Source organism: Fusarium falciforme, chromosome 3 (genome assembly GCF_026873545.1).
Source record: "Fusarium falciforme chromosome 3, complete sequence".
In the NCBI taxonomy this organism is placed as follows: Eukaryota; Fungi; Ascomycota; class Sordariomycetes; order Hypocreales; family Nectriaceae; genus Fusarium; species Fusarium falciforme.
In genome coordinates this window covers 2,922,505-2,943,307 of record NC_070546.1, presented here as the reverse complement: position 1 = coordinate 2,943,307, position 20,803 = coordinate 2,922,505, and the positions used below count along the sequence as shown (strand labels likewise).

The following is a 20,803-nucleotide window of genomic DNA, read 5'->3' as shown; positions in this document are numbered from 1 at the left end:
CTAGTCTTGTGCGAGGTAATCTCTTATTCGCTTCGTCTCCTTCTCCCCCCCAACTCCCACCCACACCTGCCCCTTGGAGTTCTGTCCCGTGAACCCATACCGGATCCTCATGTCCCTCATCTCGACTGTCATGTCGGCCCCGCCCATCTGTCCCGTCTCAGGCGGCATCTGGATGTACCGCGAGTCCCGCACCAGCGTCGACGCGTACCCGAGCACGTCGGGCCCGCTGGCCAGGTGAGTGAAGAAGACGCTGAGGATCCCGCTGGCGCTGAGCGCGATGCACGAGAAGATGCAGAAGCCCATCCACAGCCCCGTGACCGAGTAGACCTCGACCAGGTTGACCACCTCGGCCGGCGTTGTCACGTTCCACTTGTCCTTGACCCATTTGCTAGTTTTGGTGCTGCCGACGGCTCGAAGATACATCTGGCCCAGGAGTATATACGTGTTTAGCACCTGGCTTAGCCGCAGACTGAGCATCTCTTCATCGATATTGATAAGAGAGTAAGATACGTCGTTGTTCATTGTATCTAGGGCTGGCTTGTCCATGTACTGCAGAGCTAGGTCACAAACTCCAGAGTTTCGTACTGCCGTTGCCAGTGGCATATATTTAGATATCCATCGAAACACGGCGGGGAATGAGAGGGGAGTGATGGCCTCGGGCGCGTGATGTCGTTGCGAAGGCCTCTGTGCCGTGACGGTGCAGTTCTGCTGGCTGGTCGAGCTCGTCCGGCGGCACGTCACACGAGACTCGACATACTTTTGCGCTATATCACAATAAGCCGTGAGGCCGGGTGTGTCCCGCATCAGCGCGTTGCTGAGCATGGCCTGGAAGTAGAGCTTTGCCGGTTTGACCTCGACCCCTGTCTCGTTCGCAAAGATGGCGGGTCGGGTCCGGGCCGCGTCTGATGGGCTGGAGGCTCGCATGGCCCTTGCCCTTTGCATCAACAGCGTCTTGTTGGCCCAATACACATCGACAAACCTGTTCAGGGCAATGGCCCAGGAACGACGATGTTCGTCCTGGAACGTGTTGTTGAAGCCGTACCAAGTGTCGTTCTTGAATGGCCCTGGCGACTCCCAGTCGGGCCAGTCAAAGTCGCGGTACTGAGCAACGCCATCCATCTCAATCCCGGTCAAGTTGTAGCATTTGAGGTCAATGTAGCTCGACTCGAGAGAGAAAGTGGTGTTCCCCATCGAGACGTTGACCACCGGGACGCCAACGAGAGCAGAGTGATGCTCGGGCTTGGGACTCCACGAGACGCTCTGCCAGCTGTCATTGTCGTGCGACTTCAGGAAGGGGATCTTGACGTTGCCCCAAACGTCCATTGAGTCCGTCTTGATTGACTTGGGCGAAAGGAGGGCAGCGCCAAACATGGTCCCCAAGGATGACAAGAAGTCAAGGTGGGATTCTGATGGTCCTCCGTCGTGGTGGGAGGGCTGTGATTCAGCATCCGTATCGAAATAAACAACGGTCGAAGCGTGACCTCGCTCGTCAAGTCGGGAGCCCAACATCCGCAGTATGGACTGCGCGCCCAGAGGGGATACAGCCCAGACCAGTATCAAAGAGGCGGCCAGGGGGTTCAAGGCCCGGAGCTGGAACTGGGTGAGGAGAGCACCTCCGACGGTTCGACTGCCCATCAGCTGCTCCAGAGAGCCCAGTGAGGTGCCTCTTTCCAGACTCCATCTTGCCGCCTGGTAGATGAGACGTCCAAATATTGCAGCGAATAGAATGGGAAATAGAGTGGCAAGCTCGTACTGTCAGCCCATTGGTCTCGAGATGTGACTGGGGTCAAGAACTTACAACAGTGATGGCATTTTGCCATTGTGCAAATGTTTCCTTGTCGACGGAAATCCCATCGAGGCGCAGGACGAGAAAAGAGAAAATAACAAGACCAAACGGCAGCACAATCACGGCGAAATCAGCAGACAGGCCTTGGAGATCCAGTTTCTGCTTCTTGAAAGCATGAAGCTGACCCTTTCCGAGGTCGGTGCTGGAACTATCCATTGAGTCTGTATCGCTCAGCCGGATGTTGTAATGGCCAGGCTGTCGAAGTTCTGCCTCAGTAAAGCCGGCATTGTTGTCTTGGCTCATCTTGGTTGAGTGTTGTTGACCAAGGTCTTTGAAGAACTGATAAACATTACCGATATGAACGGCCCATATCTCGATTTGGTTGGCAGTCGAACGATTACATCTTATTTAATAAACTAAAAGACCGAAACAGCGATGTTTTCTCCCTTTATGAGATCCAAACAATGGTTGTTGGCTCTGTTGGCTCTAAACTGAGAGTCCCTGACCCAAGTTGGGTGTTGTAGCGGCGTCTAAACGACATCTCGCATTGGACAAAAGCAGGGCTTCTAAATCCAGAGACTGAGTTGGAACCAACACTCAATGCTAAGGTTGAATCCAAGCTTCTCAAAATAGGTGGCCAGGGCGCAATTTATCCGTGACTAGTTTAATTGCTGACAGTTCGTTTTGCTCTGGCAAAGAAATGTAGCGGACTCAAATGATTTAGTTGCCCGTAAGTCGCGTGATTGCATGCCTGTCGACGGTGAGGAAAGTAGATCCATCAGGCAAGTGTTTCTGTCAAGTTGAAGAACTGCAGGGTTTCCGGTGCCAGGGTCCAGCTCCCAATGCACAGCTGGGCGCTTAACCGGCGGGCGGCTATGATTCCAGGGACGGAGCAGCGAGAGCCTATCATTCGGCCAGTGCCTGTTTTCATAGACCATTTGAACTATGGTGCGAAATTGCGGTCGAGCAAACAAATGTCCATTTCCAGATGTGTTGGGGAGGGAGGCACATAACCATCTCACAGCCTCTCACCGGGAATGTGAATGACGGCATTGGAGTGTCCTGGGGCTTACTCCTGCACCGATTCATTTCCTGGACTTCCAGAGGACGGTGGATTGTGATAATAATAGTCATCGTTCTAAAGCTAGGTGAGGAGACCGCAGTCTTGCCCTCAACCATGAGGCCTTCCCCCAGCATTGATACAGTCGTGCCAGTCGGGGGACGACTGTTGGAACCGAGACTGGGTCAAGTATGTATCCTCCTCGGATATCAACCTGCACATAGAAGATAGATATATCATAGGAGTAAGCACTTATGAACTCGAAGAGGAAACCATTGGAGCTGGCTAATTCGAGATGTGAGTCTGGGAAGAGTCACGTCGTGTGACAACTGGGAACCTGCCTACCCTAGACACACCGCGTGGTTGAGCGTGGATTGCCGTGAATAGCCTCCTTGCAGGAGTAACGAGGCATGGCCGAGGTATTTGTCGTCATGAGGCAAAAAATGTTTCTTTCTTGTTTATAGTCTGGCCCTTTCATGTTGTGTACTCACGCCACTTGTTTACACGATACGACGACAGTCACGGAGTATCCTATCCGTCCGCACATCAGACAAGGCGTGGCTGAGATGGACGCCCGCCTCACACATTGATTGATTGAGTGGAGTACCTAGAGAGGTAACAAGGGCGTGCAGATCGAGCAGCCTCAGCCTCTCTTTCATCCTCTCTCTTTCACATTCATTTTCGTGACGCGAATAACAGATTTGACTCTTCCATTGCATCACAGTTAGACCTCCCCAACAATTATTCCATTTCCTCTGTTGATGACCCCCACCCACTCTGTCAATCAATACAAACGACATCGCCTCCACATTCAATAGTTAGCTCCCTCCACTTCTAGCGGCCCCGACCCATCTCACTCTAGACCCTCGGCCCCCCGGACTTGACCTTGGATTATCCCGCGCGCGTCCGTCAACTTGTTTGAGGACAACACCACGAGAGGAGGAGGAGGAGCCTTGAAGCTCGTCATCGGTTTGTCTTTGTGTCTGTCAAAGCTGTACATCCACTCTTGTTGCCCATCATGGCGGCTTCTGGTCTCATCGACCCGACCAAGACGGGCAACTATCCCGTCATCCTCGGCGATGCTCTCCTGGGCAAGGCCTCGGACGGCATCTTTACCGGTATTCGATGTATGTCCATCTGGATCTTCCCCAGAGACCTTCCTGTACTAAACTATACAGATAACCACAAGCCAACACTCTCGTCCCCCTCCGCCCCAAACCTGGCCCGCCTGAAGCCCTCCGTCCACGGCAAGACGGCCTCATACGACCTCAGCTACACCGACAACGACGAAACGTACGCATTCACCGGCACGCGAAACCTCGACAGCAACCAGTATGTCCTCTACTTTGACGCGAGCCGCGAAGCCTTCATTCTCGACCGCGTCGATTCCACCTTCAACATGAACGTCACACGACTCCCTGACAACTCGGACCCCGACAGCCTGCGCCGTCAGTTCCCTCACATCGACAGCAACACCGGCGCTGCGCCAAAGGCAGCACCCACAAAGAACGAAAAGACGACCGAGAAGCCGGCAGCAAAGGCCCGCAAGCCTGCGGCGCCGAAGAAGGAGGCCAAGCGCAAGGTCGAGAAGAAACAGGCCCCCAAGAACATTGAGCTTTCATTGCCCATGCCCATGCCCGCTCAACCAGAGAAGAAGAAGGAAGAACCCAAGCGACGCGCGCCGCCACCAGAGGAAGAGGACGAGGAGGATGACGACGACGACGGTGGTCTCCTTGTTGAGTACCCCGGCGCCGACACAAGCAACAACCGCAGAACCGACTTCTCTCCCGCCTTCCCGTCTGTACGTCGCTTTGACGAGTTCATGGATCAGCGAGAATCAGAAGGCGACGACGCCGACGGAGAAGAGGATGACGACCCCGATTTCGACTTTAAGCTGCCCAGCCCCGTCAACAACCAGATGCAGCGGCATAACGAGCCTGAGCCTATGGATGTGGACTACGGAAACCAAGAAGCTGAAGATTCCGAGGATGACCTCGCCAAGGACCTGGAGAATGCGTTTGAGAACTTTGAGAACAGCCAGCAGGAGAGCCCCGACGGTGACGAGAGCGAGATCAGCGAAGAAGACTAGAGAGATTTCTCATGTCGATGAGAGCAGCTTGATGAATCTGCGACTTGTGACTTATTGGACGGCGCCTGTTTTGTTGGAAAGATATGGGATACACACGGCGTTGTTTGGGCCAGAGTTTGATGAGCCACTTGTCAGGGAAAAAAAAAAGAAGTCCTTGTTGGACTCGGCGTTGGAGCGAGAATAATGATGTTTGTTTTATTACATGGCATGAGAACATGTACGGGGGTTGCTTTACTTTGATTTGATACCACCAGCGCCAGGACTAAACTGCTTGTCCAACACTCTGCCACAGCTATCCAGACACGAGAATATAACATGTCTTTTGAAGAAACCATTACTCAATCAATCCTCTCAGCTCCTGCACCCTCACTATCATACTTCCACTTCTCCCCTTGAAGATGATCCGTGACACCCTCAATCTCATCCTCGCACCAGAGATGCACCTCGGCGTGCGCCAGCAGCTTCCCCCAGCGCTTCAGTACCTCCTTGTCGAGCGTGCCGACAGACATGCTGATGGCACCCGAGTCCTCGCTGCGCCAGAAGAGCCAGCTCCCGCAGGCGGTGCAGAACCCGCGCGCGCAGCCCTTGGTGGCGTGGTACCGCGAGAGCGTCGTTTGCGACGTGAATGCGACGCTGGAGGCTGGTAGCCGGTGCAAGTAGGCAATGAGGGAGCCGCCGTTTTTGCGGCACTGGGAGCACTGGCATGTCGAGCACTAGGAGGGGACTGTTAGTTTATGAGCTTTGGAGAGAGGGAGAGACGTGCGCTTCTCTTCCAGTCGTGGCTATCTGGGAAAGTCAAGGTGTATCGGACAGAACCGCAAAGACATCCGCCCGATACAGTCGTGGGATATTCCTCTGAAGCCATCTCTGAGTAGTCCAAGCGAGAAAATGTATACCAAAAGGTCGAATATATGTCCAAGACGTCAATGTGCACAAGCAAGAGGTGGTGATGATATGATGATGGAGGTTTGAGTTTTGTTCATGTGAGAAGGGAACCCCTCCTCTGCGTTTATATAGAGGCGTTGTGGATGCCCATGTCAACGACGCCTTTGCTCTATTTCTCTATTTCTCAGCCAACCGCCGTCTGTGTGCGTCGATAAATTGTTGCGTCACTATCATGACATTGAAGGGCGTGAAGTGCGGGCACCCGCAGATCTCCCTCACGCCTTGGTATTGCACCGGGCATGTCTCTTACACCGCCATAGCTCTTGAGAATATACGCTGTAGGATGACCCTGGGATTAAATTGCCTCCCATTTAGCAATCCAGCCGACACTCTCGCCTGCGTTCCGGACTATACACAGCCGCCCTTCTTTGGGATCCTGCTCTATCCCATCCAGCACCTTCTCAGCGGCGATGGATCCAATTGCCATGCCATGGCCCTCGCTGAGACTGAATGATCCAGTGGTAACAAACCCAATGAGGTCCTCTGCGTTGGGAACGAGTGGGTGACCGTTCATATCGGATTGGTTGGCTGGTTCGGAAGAGTAAGGCGTTGGCCTGGAGATGAGTTCGCGCGCAAGGACACGCTTCAACGAGTCCAAATCACGAGGCTTTGACGACTTTGAAGCCTTGCTCTTGGGTGTCGTAGAGGACGGAACGCGGGCGAGCCATTGGGAACGGATGTCGCGCGGGAGAGAAGAGTGTGATGTGGACTCCGGGGGGATGGTAGCCGGGACCTCGGCTTCAGATGAGGGTGGGATGATTGTTGGGGGAGGAGGGAGACGGTAGATGCGAGCGCAGGGTGTGACAACGCCGCGGGAGAGTAGAGTGATTTGGACTGTGACGAGTGCATTTGCGGGTATCGTGGTAGGTTGAGGGATCTCAAGGAGCTGCTTGAACGAGTCCTTGGAGATCTGTTGTATCCCATGAAGGTCTGACGACTTCTTCCGTGTTGACTCTTGTGGAGACTCATCGCAGTCAATGTCCATGGAATCTTCAGTCTGGTCATTCATGGGGTCAGCTCCACGCTGTGCCTTGGTCGACTTGAACAACAACTCAAAGTTGCTGGCAAAGCCATCTCCAATCTCGCCCTTCCTCCCTCCGCCCAGATCCAACGACTCCCACGCCACCCTCTTGCTCTTGGGCCGCCTCTCCCAAGCAGCCTTTCGCTTCCTCCGCTCCTCAAGCTCCCACTCAGCACCGGCTGCTGTCCCGGGAAAATCACCCGGGAACCAAGGCTGGCCGCGTTCGAAAGCGACCTGGCGAATCTCGTCCATCCCCGCGAACCGTGGATTGCCCCCTGACGAGAGGGGGTAATGCACCAGACTGTACCAGATCGGCTGGATGCACTTCCAGGGGGCAAGGAGAGTCCATGTGCCCTGGGTTTGAGTACTTGTGCCAGTACGTGACGCCAGGAGTGTGACAGGGATGGGAGGATCGTCTGCTGTTGGCTTCAGCAGAGATCCAGGGGCCTTTTTCGTCTTTCGTCGATCAACATTTTTTTGTGAAGGGAGCTGCGACGCGCGATGGCGGGCATCTCGGTCAAAGATGGCATACGGCACTAGATTCTCTTCTGCAGGCCAAGCCGCAATCTTTTCAAGAAGTTGAAGCTGCGCGTCTGCATCATCAGGGACCTCCAGCCGCCTGGGAGGATACCTAAGACGAGGGTCTTGGACTGGGAAGCTGAGGACAGAACCAGCCGGTAGTGTTGCTGCGTTGCTAAGTCCAGAGAGACCTCGGAAGAGCTCCGCATGCTGATCCTTTGCCTTGTCTTTCGAAGGATAAGGTGTTAGCACGGAGAGCAGAGCCTCAGTCGAGCCAGGGCCAGTGAGATCAATGCTGCCAATCTCGAACCGGAGATCCTCGATATAGAGTCGGGGGTTCTCCTGTTTGATCAGTTGCAGCAGCTCGCTGAAGAGCTCGAGAAAAGCGGAGGGATGAATGCGCAGAAACACTTGTCTCTGCTTCTTTTGTGATTCTTGAACCTCGGTCTGTGTTGACGACTCGGGGTTCCAGAGAATTGTGCATGGACCGATAACTTGTCGTCCTGTGTTGGTCTTTCGACTCAAGATGCCCGTCCACGATCGGGTTCCCAGTCTCCATTTTCTGCCCTTCTCGTTCCAACATGAGTCTTGGATAACTCCAACTCGCTTGAGGACCCTTTCTATCCCAACAGAGTTTCCGTATAATCCAATAGTGCTCATGTAACTCATCTCCCATACCACGGCGCCCCTGTCACCCTGCGCTCGATGGGTTGGTCGGCATATCTTTTCGTTTGGTGTCAACGGTATAGCGAACCGCCAAAGGGGATTTAGAGGGTTCGTCATGCGCGCTCTCTTGGCGTGCCATCCATGTGTAGGTAGCCAAGTCTTGTTAAGTTGTCGTTTTCGAAACTTGGCCATAGGTTTTGGGGGCTCATTGAGCTCGTTTCTTCGAATCTTGGGTCTCGGCGCTCGTCCTACCACAGCCAATTCACTTCCGGGGGTTTCGTCCTGCCCATTCTCCTTGGCCTTTTCTAACGCAACCCTTCGCTTTCTTGCTGCCAATATTCCTAGTCGTCGCGCCGTCTCTGCTCGTATCCGTCCCCGTGTCGTCCTAGGTTTCCTCCTCCTGGCTTCTACCTTTGGTGTATTATCCTCGTTCATCTCCTTTTGCGCGCGCAATCTTAGCCTGCGCGGAACTCGCTTCGGGTTGTGACTCGCCGTGCGACGGCGCAAACCTCGAGGAACCTTCTGAAAGGCGCGACTGCTGCCCACAGCCTTGGATGTGGCCATGCTCTGTTCGAGAGATCGGATCTCAAACTCGTGGGCGGCCACAAAGGCCTGGAGGTCGAGCTCTCCATCCTTGAGTGCGGCGTCGGCGGGCTGGGCGGGAATGTTGCGTGCGATGTGAACCTTGGAGCGCTTCTGAGCAAAGTTGTCGCTGCGGGCATTGGGCGCTGGGGCGTCGGCCTTTCGCTTCTTGGCGCCTTGTCCAGACGAGCCTGCGGTGGCAGAGCCAGGAGCCATCGCGAGACTATCGGGCCGTGTCGTGTATAATGGGTTGGATGAGATGTCAAATGGTGGTAGGAGAGGACGCGAAATGATGCATGACAGAAAATAAAGCTTTATCGATAAGCTCCATCAAGGATGCGCTTCGTGCCCCTCCAACCCACCGCGAATCGACTCGCGACTCACAACATTTTTGCCCAAAAGAGAAACATTAAGTATATTCTTCTTGTCTCGAAGTTTTGTCCGTCATTGGGGATTGAAAATAGTGTCCTCGGCCTTTCCTTGAAATCACTGTGGTGAAGGGGTCCAATCAGTTGTCCGCCCAACGATGCCTTCATTGACAGGCCATAAGGAGAACCAGTGTCCCACAACTCATGGAATGGGATATGCACTGCTAAGAAGCTGGGCAACGAGATGTGCAAACAACGCGGCAGCCGCAATCACTTGAACAACAAGACTATGATGATCTCTGCAAGTGGAATCGAATGATTCGTATTGAGTGCTATACCTATCCCTATACCAAACCCCTAACGCTCCATTTCCGTGATGAGATCGCTCTCTATACCTCTAATAAGGTTCCCATAACTCCTATCCGTTTCTAATACCCCAAACTTCGCTGACCTGACTACCCACCCGCGCCCTATCCTTTGTCCAAGTGTCCCTACCGACTATACCAAACGCCCAATACCGAAGAAAGGCGTCAGATGAGGCTGATAATGCGTTGCATCTCGACTCTTGAGGCCTTGAACTTCTCCTTCTGCCTCAGTCTGCAACGCTGTAGTATCTTCTCACAGTCTCGGCCAGCTGCCCTGGAGGTTGACACCTGGAGCATAGCCTGTGGCCCCTAGAACGACGTCAATATGCAGGCTCGACGCGGTTGAAGATGGAAAAATGCAGATGTGGTGGAGAGCGTACCAGAACTCGGGCGGATCTACAACGTTGGGCGTGCAAGGCTTCTCGTTCCTCTCATAGTTTCGACACCACTTTCGAACGACCCAGGCATGGTGTCTGCATCGAAACTCGACCTGGGAGAGTTGTCAGTATACAATAAGCGAGAACGTGTAGTCGAGAGCATCAAAGATATGACCTACATAGAAGTAATCGCACATTGCCAACTAATATCACTCTCGACAACAAACAAAGCTTCAATGGATGACGATCGTTCTTCTTTCTCGCCTGATAAATCTTTGCTCATTCCACCTTTTGTTTCCTCCCCCCTTCCCCTTCTACCTCCTCGCAGCAAGCACCAGCAGCCGCCCCCGAAAGTGCAGATATGCCCAGGCATGGGCTGCGCGGTGAGACGGGCTTCGAGGTCACCGGGGGGGAAAAAGAGGGCACATCACACTCCCCTCCCCGGGGCCTCAAATTGCTTCTGCCCGGAGCGCCATTCAAGACCAAGCGATGCAACATGCAACGGTTGGCAAGGACGCGGCAGACGAATCAGGAAATGTTGTCTGAGAAAACATCAGCCCCGAGTGCGGGTCGAGTTTTCTCTTCCCCCGTGGGGAGAGGAAACGGACTCTTTTTTGCTGTGACTGTGACGTCTTTGGCTGGGATTGCTCGAGTATCTACAATGGCAGGGGATTGTTTAAACGAGGTCAGATCATGCGAGGAAAGAGGAAATCTCTTGATCTTTACTTGAACATTGTAGTGGCTGATCTTGTTGATCAGGCTGCAATTCTCAACGTCCGTTATTCAGCTCACCACGGTCTCGGCTGATTCACCAGGCTGAGTGAGACTACTGTCTCGAGGCCGGGTATCTCTTGTCTCTGAGCTTCATTGCTTCTGCCAAGGTCAAAAAAGCATACCAGCAACCATGTTTTTCCCCAATCCTTCTGACCCCCCGGTCATGGATGAAACAGAGCGAACCGGTGGCGGATCACAGGATCAGATCGAGAAGATGACCCGCATATGGCTTGAGTCCAAGGGAGAGGCTAGGTAGGTTTTCCAGTGGAGCTCAGCCGCTAGGATACAACCTCAGCCCCCTGTGGCTTTCACCGGCAGGGGCCTTCTCTTCACCTGTGGCGCTGCAGTTCGCAGGGGTCCTTCCCCCTAAAGCAAGCCCGTTGTAGGTGGGTGCTGTCTGTCATCGTGATGGAATTACATGTGACGATAACCTCATGCACCTCCGGTTCATCCTCTCACCCACTCGCGCCGCACCGTCGCATCGCCCACTCCAATAAGTTACAACGTCCCCTCGGCTAAATACTTAGATCCCCATCTTGACTCTATCCCACGTGAAATACGCCGTCATCAGCGGCCCATCAGATAGCGGCGATAGGGCACCGCACAGTTCGGGCGAGCTCCGGCGGCCACTAGAGTTGGCATCGTCGTCGTCTGCCAAACCCAGAGCGGCCGCGCCAGCAAGGGAGGATGTCCTCTTTAAGTAAGGACCCTCCCTCTCCGCGTTTATCATGACGCTACCCTCTCTTTTCTCTCTGTTTGTCTTTTTGAGCCTCTGTGGGGGGCTGGTCGCGTTTGTCAACCTCATTTCTGCTGAGATGCGACAAACTGTGCATGGTGCCATCAGTTGGAAGCTGTCTTTAGCTTAAGTGAGCTTGGCTTGGCTTACTCTGACTTGGAGAAATCTCTTGGATATAAGACGAAATGAGAGACATTGCTTGCTAACATGGACTTTCTCAAACCTCAAGTTGGCAAGGCTCGAAAGGTGAGTGACGTCTCATCTCCACCCTCACGAATGAACCCATGCTGACACTCACCAGCCTAAATTTGAGCTTCATCTCAAGGTAAATCTTCATCTATAGCGGCTCAGTGAGGAATCCTGACTCACCTATTCAGATCTACGACCTCAACAATGTCCCTCTCGTCTCGGGACAGTCCTTCATCAAATGGAACCTCGCCCACTCCATGAACGCCGAGCACCGCGGCCGCACCGCAAAGTGCCCCATCGCCAACCACAGGGTCGACTACAGCTTCGTCACTCTCGTGCCCTCTATCCGCATCTCCATAGACCGTAACAACAACCTCGCCGAGTGTCCCATCGAGTTCGAGGTGATCCAGGAGTTTGGCATCTCCGAGAAGATGACCCTTGGCGTCGTCCGCCTCAACCTCAGCGAGTACGTCGAGGAGAGTGAAGCTTTTGGCAAGGATGTTGCGTCGCCTGGTCGCATGCGCAGCGGCAGTATTGGTGTCAGCCCAACTAGGAGCGCGACAGGGCGTCCCCGCCGCGATTCAGATGTCGTCGAAGATGGCATCGTGAGGAGGTATCTCATGCAGGACAGCAAGGTCAACAGTACCTTGAAGATCGGCATTCTTATGGTCCAAGTCGATGGAGAGCGCAGCTACGTTGCTCCTCCTCTCAAGACGGCCCCCGTGTTTGGCGGTATCGGCGGCATCATGGGCGAGTCAGTAGAGGACGACGCCGGACGTACGTTAATCCCTTGATCTCGTGCCCCTGGCTTGACTGACATGCCTTTGTAGCTGTCCCCAGCATTTCAAAGTCACGAGATACCGCTGAGCTTCATGATCTCTACCGCAGCGTCCTCGCCGCCTCATGGTGCCGTCAGCCCTCGGAGCTGTCGGCTGAGGAAGTCATTGAGGATATATTCAGTGGCGGTAATGGCTGGAAGACCAAACCCCAAAACGCCTCACCAGACACAGATGGTGATGATGATTATGACGACGATTTGGACCACCGCGATACTCTTCGTCCTCGTGATGCCCGTCGTGTAACTCACCTCAACGTACATCACCACCACGGCACATCTCCCACCACGGCCTCCTCACCAACACACGCTCAGCCTAATCACGGCCCAGCCGGCTCCTCCCATCGGCGTTCGTCCAGCAACTCGAGTGATAGAAGCTTCTCGACTGTCACTGTGACGCCTGCCAACCGGCGCAAGGGGGTGCGCATCCACGAGCTTGACCACTCTCGCAGCCTCGCAAGCATGGCCTCCACCATGTCGCTCAGCAGCGACGTCCTCCGCGAAGTGGGATTTAAGGGGACCCGTGAGGTGAGGGAGGATGACGTTCGAAGCGACCTCGTCGCCTGGAGGATGCCGGGCGACCCGCAGGTCATGTAGACGACGGGTATTGGGAGTTTGGATGGATGGGCACTGGGTATACATCGCGTTGGAGAACATAATTTGAACTGTACCATTATCAACAATGGGTTTCAACAGAGGAGTACAGCATTGATCGAAATCATGACTTTTTTGAAATCTTGAATCGTTTCATTCATCCTTGGCGTTCCCAATTCAACGGAACTCCCTCTATCTGTGTCATCTAGATTCTACCAATAAAACCCGTGCTTTTTGTCGTGTTAAAAGACGTCCATTCCATCCATCCTCTCTCTAGTTATATACCCATTCGTGAAAACAAAGGAATCATGGCGCATGTGTTGATGTTGGACTATTTTTGCTGATACAGCCGTTCCCCTGTTTACAGGCCCTGGATGTTTCCTCGCACACCGCCCTTGCCGCCAACCTCGCGGATGGCCACGGTGACGCCGAGGTCGGCCAGGACGTTAATCGTGACCTCGACCTTGCCGTCGGCCTTGACGCCCTTGAGGGCGGCCTCAGCGAGGAGGTTGCCAATCTTCCACACCTTCTCGCGCTTCTCCTCCTCCTCCTCCTCGTCCGAGTCAAAGTCGGAGTCGTCATCAGAGTCCTTCTCACCGTCCTCCTCGGCCTTGGCCTTGGGCTCGGGCTTGGTCACCTTGATGTGGGTGCCACCCTCAACGACCTTGATGATCACATCACCACCCTCCTTAGGAGCGGGGATGCGGACGACGCGTCGGGCAGGGGCAGCGGTCTCGGCGGGCACGATAGGGGTGAAGACGTCCTCACCATCGACACCAACGGTGATGACACCGATGGCGTTGGAGATGTGCTTGACGGTGGTGACGGCGGGGTGAGTGGACTGCTCAATGTCGGCAGCCTCGTACTCCTGGATGAGCGAGGCCTGGAGAGCAGCACCACGGGCCTGGAGCTCGGAGGGGTTGATGGCGGTGGCGGAGGTAGCGGGGGCCAGGATGTTGGTGGTCTCGGGGAAGATGCCGCGGAGGTTGTTGGCGATACGGGGAGTGTGAGAAGTGCCACCAGACAGGATGACCTCGTCAATATCGAGGACGTCAAGGCCGGCCTTCTTGACAACACCCTCGATGAGGCGGTTGAAGCCCTCAAACACCTTGCGGCCAACCATCTCGTACCGTATCCTGTTGATGGTGACAGAGAAGTCGTAGCCGTCCGCCAGACTCTCCACGCTGAACTGAGCGTTGCTGCCCAGGCTCAGGGCTCGCTTGGTAGCCTCAGACTCGAGTCGGAGCTTGGCGAGACTGCGGGCGTTCTCTCGGGGGTCGACGTTGTGCTTCTTCTGGAACTCCTTGGCGAAGTGGTCCATGAGAGCCTGGTCCAGGTGGACACCGGCGTAGTCGTAGTCGTGGGCAGTGGCCAGGATGGTGTACATGCCGCCGCGCGAGGCGACAACGGCAACATCAGAGCGGGTTCCACCAAGGTCGGCAACGACAATGATCTTGTCCTCGACGATAGCCTCGGGGCGAGCGTCGTAGGCCAGGACGGCGGCAACAGGGTCGGAGATGAGCTGGAGAACCTCGATGCCGGCATTGTTGGCGGCCTGGATCAGGGCCTCTCGCTGCTTCTCAGAGAAGTTGGTGGGAACGGTGATGACGGCAGAGGTGACCTTCTTGCCCAGGTAGTCGGAAGCAGAGCCGACGAGACGTCGCAGGTATCGGGTAGCGGCCTCAGAGATGGAGACGGTGGAAGTCTCCTCATTGTCCTTGTCCTTGACAGTGAAAACGACAGAGCCGGCAGCATCCTGGGGGTGGGCAGAAGCGTGGGAGTGGGTAGGGTCGATGGCCTTGAACCTGGGCGCTTAGAGTTAGTATGGCTTCTGCAGACTCGATGCAATGGTAAAGGCGTACTCTTGACCAAGGAAGTCTCGGAAGTTGGCGATGGTGTTGGCGGGGTTGCGGACGAGGAAGTTCTTGGCCTGGCCACCATAGTACTCGTCGCCATCAACGTAGGAGAGGACGGTAGGAATCTGTCGGTCTGTTCAAAGAACAGTTAGCTACCAGTCTCAAGCGCACAATATAGAATGCAATTAAGCAGGCTCAAGACATACCGCCGTCCTCGTTGGCAATAACCTCAGCCTTGTCGTCAACAGTAAAGGCAATAGAACTGTTGGAGTTGCCAAAGGTAATACCGATGGCGACTCGGTCGCCAGGCTCAGGGCCTGGCTTGGCGCCCGCGTTGTCACTCATGTGGTCGGCTCGAGGAGATATCGTCGAAAGAAGAGGAAGGCGTAAAAAAGACCGAGTCGTCTTTTTTTTTTGCTCGTCGTCGACTTTGAGGGTTGTTGTGAGTGAAGTTTTGGTTGGCGATGGTGGTGGTAGTGGGGTTTCTTTTCCCTCAGGGAAAAAAAACTGCCCGCTAATCGCTAATCGCCCACATTTTTCTGGTGGCAGCCGAGTACGTACCCCTCTTATCGTTATCAGTGCCCCACCACGAAGCCGTCCTCATGTTTTCTACTGTTGCGAGGCTGTCGGAGGCTGTCGCATTGAGAACTCTCCTTTGACTATCACCTCAACAACGAACTTTCCACAGCAGAATACGCCCAAAATGGCCACTGAAGCTATATTCGTGCTGCCAGGCGACAACATTGATCCGTCTCACATCCCCTCACATCCCAAGAAGCCTCTCCGTCTTGGCCCCGGCTTGCGCCATGTTCCGCCCAACGACATCGTTCCTACAATCGCCGGCCAGCTTGTCACAGACCGACAGAAGAATGCAATTCGTGTAGAGAATGCTCGAGGAAGGGTAAGAACTACTTCTACGTTCAAAAGACGCAAGACATCTGAGCTAATCGTCTTCAGTACAACCCCCGTGTCGGTGAACTCGTCATCGGAACCGTCCAGCGCAGCGCCGCAGAGATCTTCTACGTAACCCTCTCCGACTACACCGCTCCCGCTCTCCTCCCGCAGCTCTCTTTCGAAGGCGCCACAAAAAAGACCCGTCCCCAGCTCGTCCCTGGTGCTCTCGTCTACGCGCGCGTCGCTCTCGCCAACCGCCACATGGACCCAGAAATTGAATGTGTGTCGTCTTCAACGGGCAAGGCTGACGGGCTGGGACCTCTAACTGGCGGTATGCTCTTCAACGTGTCACTCGGAATGGCTCGACGCCTCATGATGCCAAAGAGTGTGCAAGAAGGCCGCATCGCGGTCTTGGAGGAGCTGGGCGCTGCAGGGTTACAGTTTGAGACAGCAACAGGACGGAATGGCAAGTTTTGGGTCGACAGTGAAAGCACAAAGACGGTTATCGCAGTGGGCAGAGCAGTACAAGAGACGGACGAGAAGAGGTTAGACGTGGAAGATCAAAAGAAGCTTGTCAGGAAGATCATCAAGGAGTTGAGTTAGACATACGCATATGGGGAAACTTGTTGCCAGTTTGGCTGTTTTTATCAATTCCTCAGTTGTACAAGGCTGTACCAAAATAGATACCCGAGAACGAATACTCCTGGTCCGTCTTCTATTAGACAGACGGCCCTTTCTTCCCTTGCCCAAACGCCCTTGTCCTACACGTCGGTCTGACGCTTCTTTTTTGGTGGACCGGTAGCCTCCAATACCCATAGACGCTGTGTTGTAACGAGAGTAAGAATCAAGTCGCTCTAAGAAAACAATAAAGTCAAGTAAGTGGTGGCCCAGAACAAGGCTTGATATCCGGATAACCTCCTATCCGTTCTCGCCCAATGCCCTAACCATGCAAAGTTCTAATAGCAATCCAACGCCAGCCGTCCACGTTCGTTCTTTTTGAACAAGTTTTTGTCCCTGTTGGTAAAATTAATCCTCAAAAATATCTCCATGTCTTCAATACCACCGTCCCCAAGGATGCAGTAATTCACTCTCAGCGCTGTTGGCGGGCGGAAAAGGGCCAAAAAGCCTGTCCTACACGCCACTCATCTCATAATCGACCTCTTCGGGCTCTGGTAGGTTGATGGGCGCCACGTTGTGAATCTTGGTCATATGTCGTTTCCAATTGTCTTTGCGAGGGAACCCCTTGCCGCCTTGCTTCGAGTAGTCGCAGCCCGGTACGGAACAATGGAACTTCTTCTTCTTTTCGTGGCGATCATTGATGTGTCGCTGGAGATGGGTCTTGGTTCCAAATCCCTTGGGACAGTTAGGGTAAGGACATTTGTGATCCCTTGTGTGATATCGCTGATGGTGTCTGATCAAGGTTAGCTGGCTCGTCGCCACTACGGAGCGCAATACACTTACTTGAGTTTATGCGGTTGGTCAAACACCTGGTGGCATCCAGGCTCATCGCACGCATAGGCACCGTTCCTGGGGGACAAGTTGGTCGCGCCGTTCCTCGGTGAGACACTGTGTTGGTAGTCGGATGAATTAGCCACCGAGTTAGGGGATGGTGTATCAAGCTGCGTAGCAGGAGTGTTCAAAGTCGAGGCATTGGTAGAGGCGGGCCCCGGCTGAGGGGTAGAGGCATCAGAGGGATAACTGGCGTGTCGGGAGTTGAGGTCAGGCAGAGGACTTAGATGAGAGTGTGAGGGAATCTCGTCCATCTGCACATCTTGCACCTCGATAGGCTCCTGCTTAAGTACCGACTCGTTCTGCGTGGGTGTAGGCGACTGGATGATCGGGAGGGGTTGAGGATTGTTAGGAGGCAGCGTCAACGGAGAGGGCGAGTCTGTGGGCTCTTCTCGATGCGATGGACCTTCTGGCATAGGCGACGCTTCTGGCAAAGGGCCGGGGTTCGGTGATGATTGAGCCATGTACATCTGGTAGTCTGTTCGATGCCATACCTCGCTTTCAGTCGAGGCTGGCATAATATCCATAGGGTTCACAGTACCAGGAGCGGGATTAGTAGGCGGGGATTGAGACGCATTGAACTTGAAGGTGGTCGGCGGGGAGTCTGGGGGAGTTTGCACAGCCCCCTTGGGCAGGGTAGACGGCAGAACAATCGGGGAGCCAAGAGCCTGGCCAGAGGGCGCTGGCAACGACTCGCCGGCCGGGGGTGTTATTTCGGTCGGAGATTCAGTGGGATCGCCTGCAGTTGTGATTCGTTGCAAAGGAGCATCGTGAGTAGATCGAGGCATATTGGGCGCGTTCTCAGGAACCTCGGCGAGTGAAAGCGATGTTGGCGAACCCATGGACTGATCTCGAGTGCTCTTACGACTAAACATGAGCTTCAAGTTGTGCCGTAAAGAGCTACTTCGTGATAGAGTGCGTTGGGGTTGAGCGATAGGCTCAGGCTCCGTGAACATGCCGAATGCTTCTGATGGTATCGATGGGCTGTAGTAGTCGGCATTTGTTCCGCTGAGGACGCCATTATGGGCATCGCCAATGGATTGGGGCATGTACTCTCCATCGTAAGTGTCGAATGGGGTTGATCGGGGTACTGAGTCGTTGGCAACCTGGACGTCGCTGGGGCCGAATGAAGGAGCGATGTTGGTGTCGAGCCGAGGCGCGTAGCCTGGATGAGTTTGAGCTTGAGCTTGTCCGTTGGGTTGTGCTAGACCATCATGAGGACCCCAGGGCAGGTCCTTGACCGAGCCATCTTCTAGTCCACCACGGGTGAGCTCCCTTGAGGGCTTAAACGAGTCCTGCGAGGATACATGACGTTGGTCGTCGACAGCAGTGCCGCCCGAGGTTGGAACCTCAGCTGTCTCGGGGTCGCAAATACCAGAAGCGAGTTGCTTTCTCCGTCGTCGGATGCGTCGAATGACAAAGGGATAGAGGCAGAGGGCGACGAGGAAAACGCCTACGACGACACCGACGACGACGCCGGCAATGCCTCCTTTGCTGAGGCCGCGCTTAGCCAAGGCTCCCCTCGCAACAAGATGATCCATCACATGGCGCTTCCTCCAACTTGGACCTGGCAAAGCTTCCATCGAATCGAAACCCGCCGAGGTCGAGGGCGCGCGCGTGGCGAAAGCGGAAATCGGATCGGGGCCCAGCAACAGCAGGCAAGAGCTTGCGGAAGCTGGTGTTTGTGGTTGAGAAAGTCGAATGCTGATAGCTCTCGGTACTCGTGTGCTGGATTGGATTGGATTGGATTGACGGGCGGGGCGGCAGGCGCTGTTAGGTGGTTTGGGGGGTCTTGGGAGGCCGCCGCCGCTCTCTATGCTCGGCGACAGAGGAGAAGAGAAATGGGGCCCGTTCTCTGGCGAGAGGCTCGTGCTTTCCCGAAGGGTTTGGGGATGGGAAAGGAAGCAAGACAGGGGGAAAGGGGATATAAGTTTACAGACTCATGGCATCATGGGGAGAAAGGAAGAGATGCATGAGGTGAGAGGCCTACGAAGCATGGCACGACCAAGTAAAATCCGGGGGCGGTCGGTCGTCAGCAGGGCAAGCGCCGCCGCAGCGAAGCAGGAGCACCGCACCGCACCGCACCGCACCGCACCGCACAGCACAGCAGCGCCGCACCTTCCCCAATGCCCAGCTTTTTTTATCGCGCCTTCTTCAGGGCCCTTTCTCAGCCTCCCAACCACTGCAGAGACGGGGCCGAGCTGCTGAACACAGACGCGTCGTGATTGGGCACTTTGGTGAAGTGGGTCCTGCTTCCCGGACGGCGGGCACCCAAAAACCCCGTTAGGTCGGGTCTGAGCCACACTGCTCCTTTTCTCTTCACTCCACGCCCCCCCGCGTGTCTGGCGTGTAAATGTTTCCACTTGGCTTTGATTCCCCGACGAGAATGATACGAGAGAAGAGGTTGGTTTCGTGAGCTCGAGCTCGCTCTGGGCACGTGGAGAGGAGCGCGGAACACCAAGCTGAGTGTCCATTCTATCCCTGTCTGCTCAGAAAATAAGCAAATAAGCACTACCAAAAGCTTGACTCCGACTTAGCTACTGGGAAGCTGGCCTAAGCTGCTGCGACACTGATGGATTCGCTGCGGGTTTGGTTTTACGATGGAAGCAATCAACTGTTGCAGCACAAAATATCGGCCCGTCCGTGAGTTCACGACTGCCGACGATGACGCTCATCCAATGAGCAGCATATCTCGCAGGTTTTTATCCAGTCTTGGCAACCTTACATGTCACTTCAACACCGCGGTCCTGGATCCCCGACTTCCCGATATTGACCTACGATGCGCTGCTCACCTGCAATGTAGCCTTGACCACGGATTGCTAGCCCTACGAGGCCAGGTCCATCTCTTGGTTCCTTTGCTTGAACGCGACTTCTCGGTCAGCCGTCAATTGACATTTGGATCCGTCATAATCTCGGCTGACCGCATCACGTATCTGCGAGGCGTTAGCCCAATGCTGTCATCCCCCAACTACACCCAATCGCACATATCCGCGTGGTGATCGTACGGATATCGACGAGATGCCCTCATCTTTGCCCACAATTTTTCAATCCGACCTATAGTTGATGTGATATTGTTCAAGTTTCGATAGTCAATGGATCGCCACTTCGCGCAAGTTGTCTTGCTCTAGACCTCGCATCAACGTCTGGGCATCAAGACTTCTCTGGCCCAGCAACAACCGGATTATCCAGAGGTCATCGCGTCGGATCGGGCTCTTCTTATCTGCCCGGTCAACGTCAAACAATACGCGGACCGAGATGCACCAAAAGAAGCGGATTTGACACCAATCTCGCTATGTGACATGCCAACCAGGCCATCTTTAGCAAGTCCTCCGTTGCCCCTATTATTGACATGTGAAAATCATGTTGAAAGAAGACCCGAGCTCGTTCAAGGCTTACTTCCTACGTATTGCAAAATCCTTGAATCCCCTCTCAAAGTCACCCACGTCCACTTATTAGCCTCAAACATGTTTCGACACCATCTTGGTGTCGAGGCCGAGGCTGCGCCACAGCCACCGATCTGCAATTGACACACATCTCGACCTCCACGCGTGCAGCAAAGTGATACCCTTGTCTTGGCGTGCCCTCGTGCGTTTGGGGGCCATAATCTCGCCTCGCTCTCCCATGAAACATCCTTGGGC

At 54.5% G+C, this 20,803-nt stretch overlaps 7 protein-coding genes across 7 annotated transcripts; 3 read left to right on the top strand and 4 right to left on the bottom strand.

Annotated features, from left to right (window-relative positions):
* Positions 1-2,089, bottom strand: NCS54_00420200 (Hypothetical protein; the record flags this gene model as incomplete). The annotated part of the gene is made up of 2 exons (XM_053149748.1): positions 1-1,752; positions 1,799-2,089. The coding sequence occupies 2 exons, from the start codon at positions 2,087-2,089 to the stop codon at positions 1-3; spliced, it is 2,043 nt and encodes a 680-aa protein (XP_053005723.1).
* Positions 2,090-3,864: 1,775 nt separating this feature from the next.
* Positions 3,865-4,935, top strand: NCS54_00420100 (EAF domain-containing protein; the record flags this gene model as incomplete). Its single annotated transcript, XM_053149747.1, has 1 exon — positions 3,865-4,935. One exon carries the CDS (start codon positions 3,865-3,867, stop codon positions 4,933-4,935), a length of 1,071 nt encoding a protein of 356 aa, XP_053005722.1.
* Positions 4,936-5,273: 338 nt separating this feature from the next.
* NCS54_00420000 (Hypothetical protein) lies at positions 5,274-8,884 on the bottom strand (the record flags this gene model as incomplete). The annotated part of the gene is made up of 2 exons (XM_053149746.1): positions 5,274-5,648; positions 6,230-8,884. The coding sequence occupies 2 exons, from the start codon at positions 8,882-8,884 to the stop codon at positions 5,274-5,276; spliced, it is 3,030 nt and encodes a 1,009-aa protein (XP_053005721.1).
* A 2,611-nt stretch (positions 8,885-11,495) lies between these two features.
* NCS54_00419900 (C2 NT-type domain-containing protein) lies at positions 11,496-12,909 on the top strand (the record flags this gene model as incomplete). The annotated part of the gene is made up of 4 exons (XM_053149745.1): positions 11,496-11,534; positions 11,590-11,613; positions 11,666-12,254; positions 12,308-12,909. The coding sequence occupies 4 exons, from the start codon at positions 11,496-11,498 to the stop codon at positions 12,907-12,909; spliced, it is 1,254 nt and encodes a 417-aa protein (XP_053005720.1).
* Positions 12,910-13,267: 358 nt separating this feature from the next.
* Positions 13,268-15,203, bottom strand: NCS54_00419800 (Hypothetical protein; the record flags this gene model as incomplete). Its single annotated transcript, XM_053149744.1, has 3 exons — positions 14,969-15,203; positions 14,769-14,895; positions 13,268-14,711 (listed from the first exon to the last, which is right to left on the bottom strand). The coding sequence occupies exons 1-3, from the start codon at positions 15,105-15,107 to the stop codon at positions 13,268-13,270; spliced, it is 1,710 nt and encodes a 569-aa protein (XP_053005719.1). The 5' UTR covers positions 15,108-15,203.
* A 262-nt stretch (positions 15,204-15,465) lies between these two features.
* On the top strand, positions 15,466-16,259 carry NCS54_00419700 (Ribosomal RNA-processing protein 40; the record flags this gene model as incomplete). The annotated part of the gene is made up of 2 exons (XM_053149743.1): positions 15,466-15,663; positions 15,720-16,259. 2 exons carry the CDS (start codon positions 15,466-15,468, stop codon positions 16,257-16,259), a joined length of 738 nt encoding a protein of 245 aa, XP_053005718.1.
* A 528-nt stretch (positions 16,260-16,787) lies between these two features.
* On the bottom strand, positions 16,788-18,973 carry NCS54_00419600 (Hypothetical protein; the record flags this gene model as incomplete). Its single annotated transcript, XM_053149742.1, has 2 exons — positions 17,118-18,973; positions 16,788-17,067 (listed from the first exon to the last, which is right to left on the bottom strand). Exons 1-2 carry the CDS (start codon positions 18,746-18,748, stop codon positions 16,788-16,790), a joined length of 1,911 nt encoding a protein of 636 aa, XP_053005717.1. The 5' UTR covers positions 18,749-18,973.
* Positions 18,974-20,803: the final 1,830 nt, after the last annotated feature.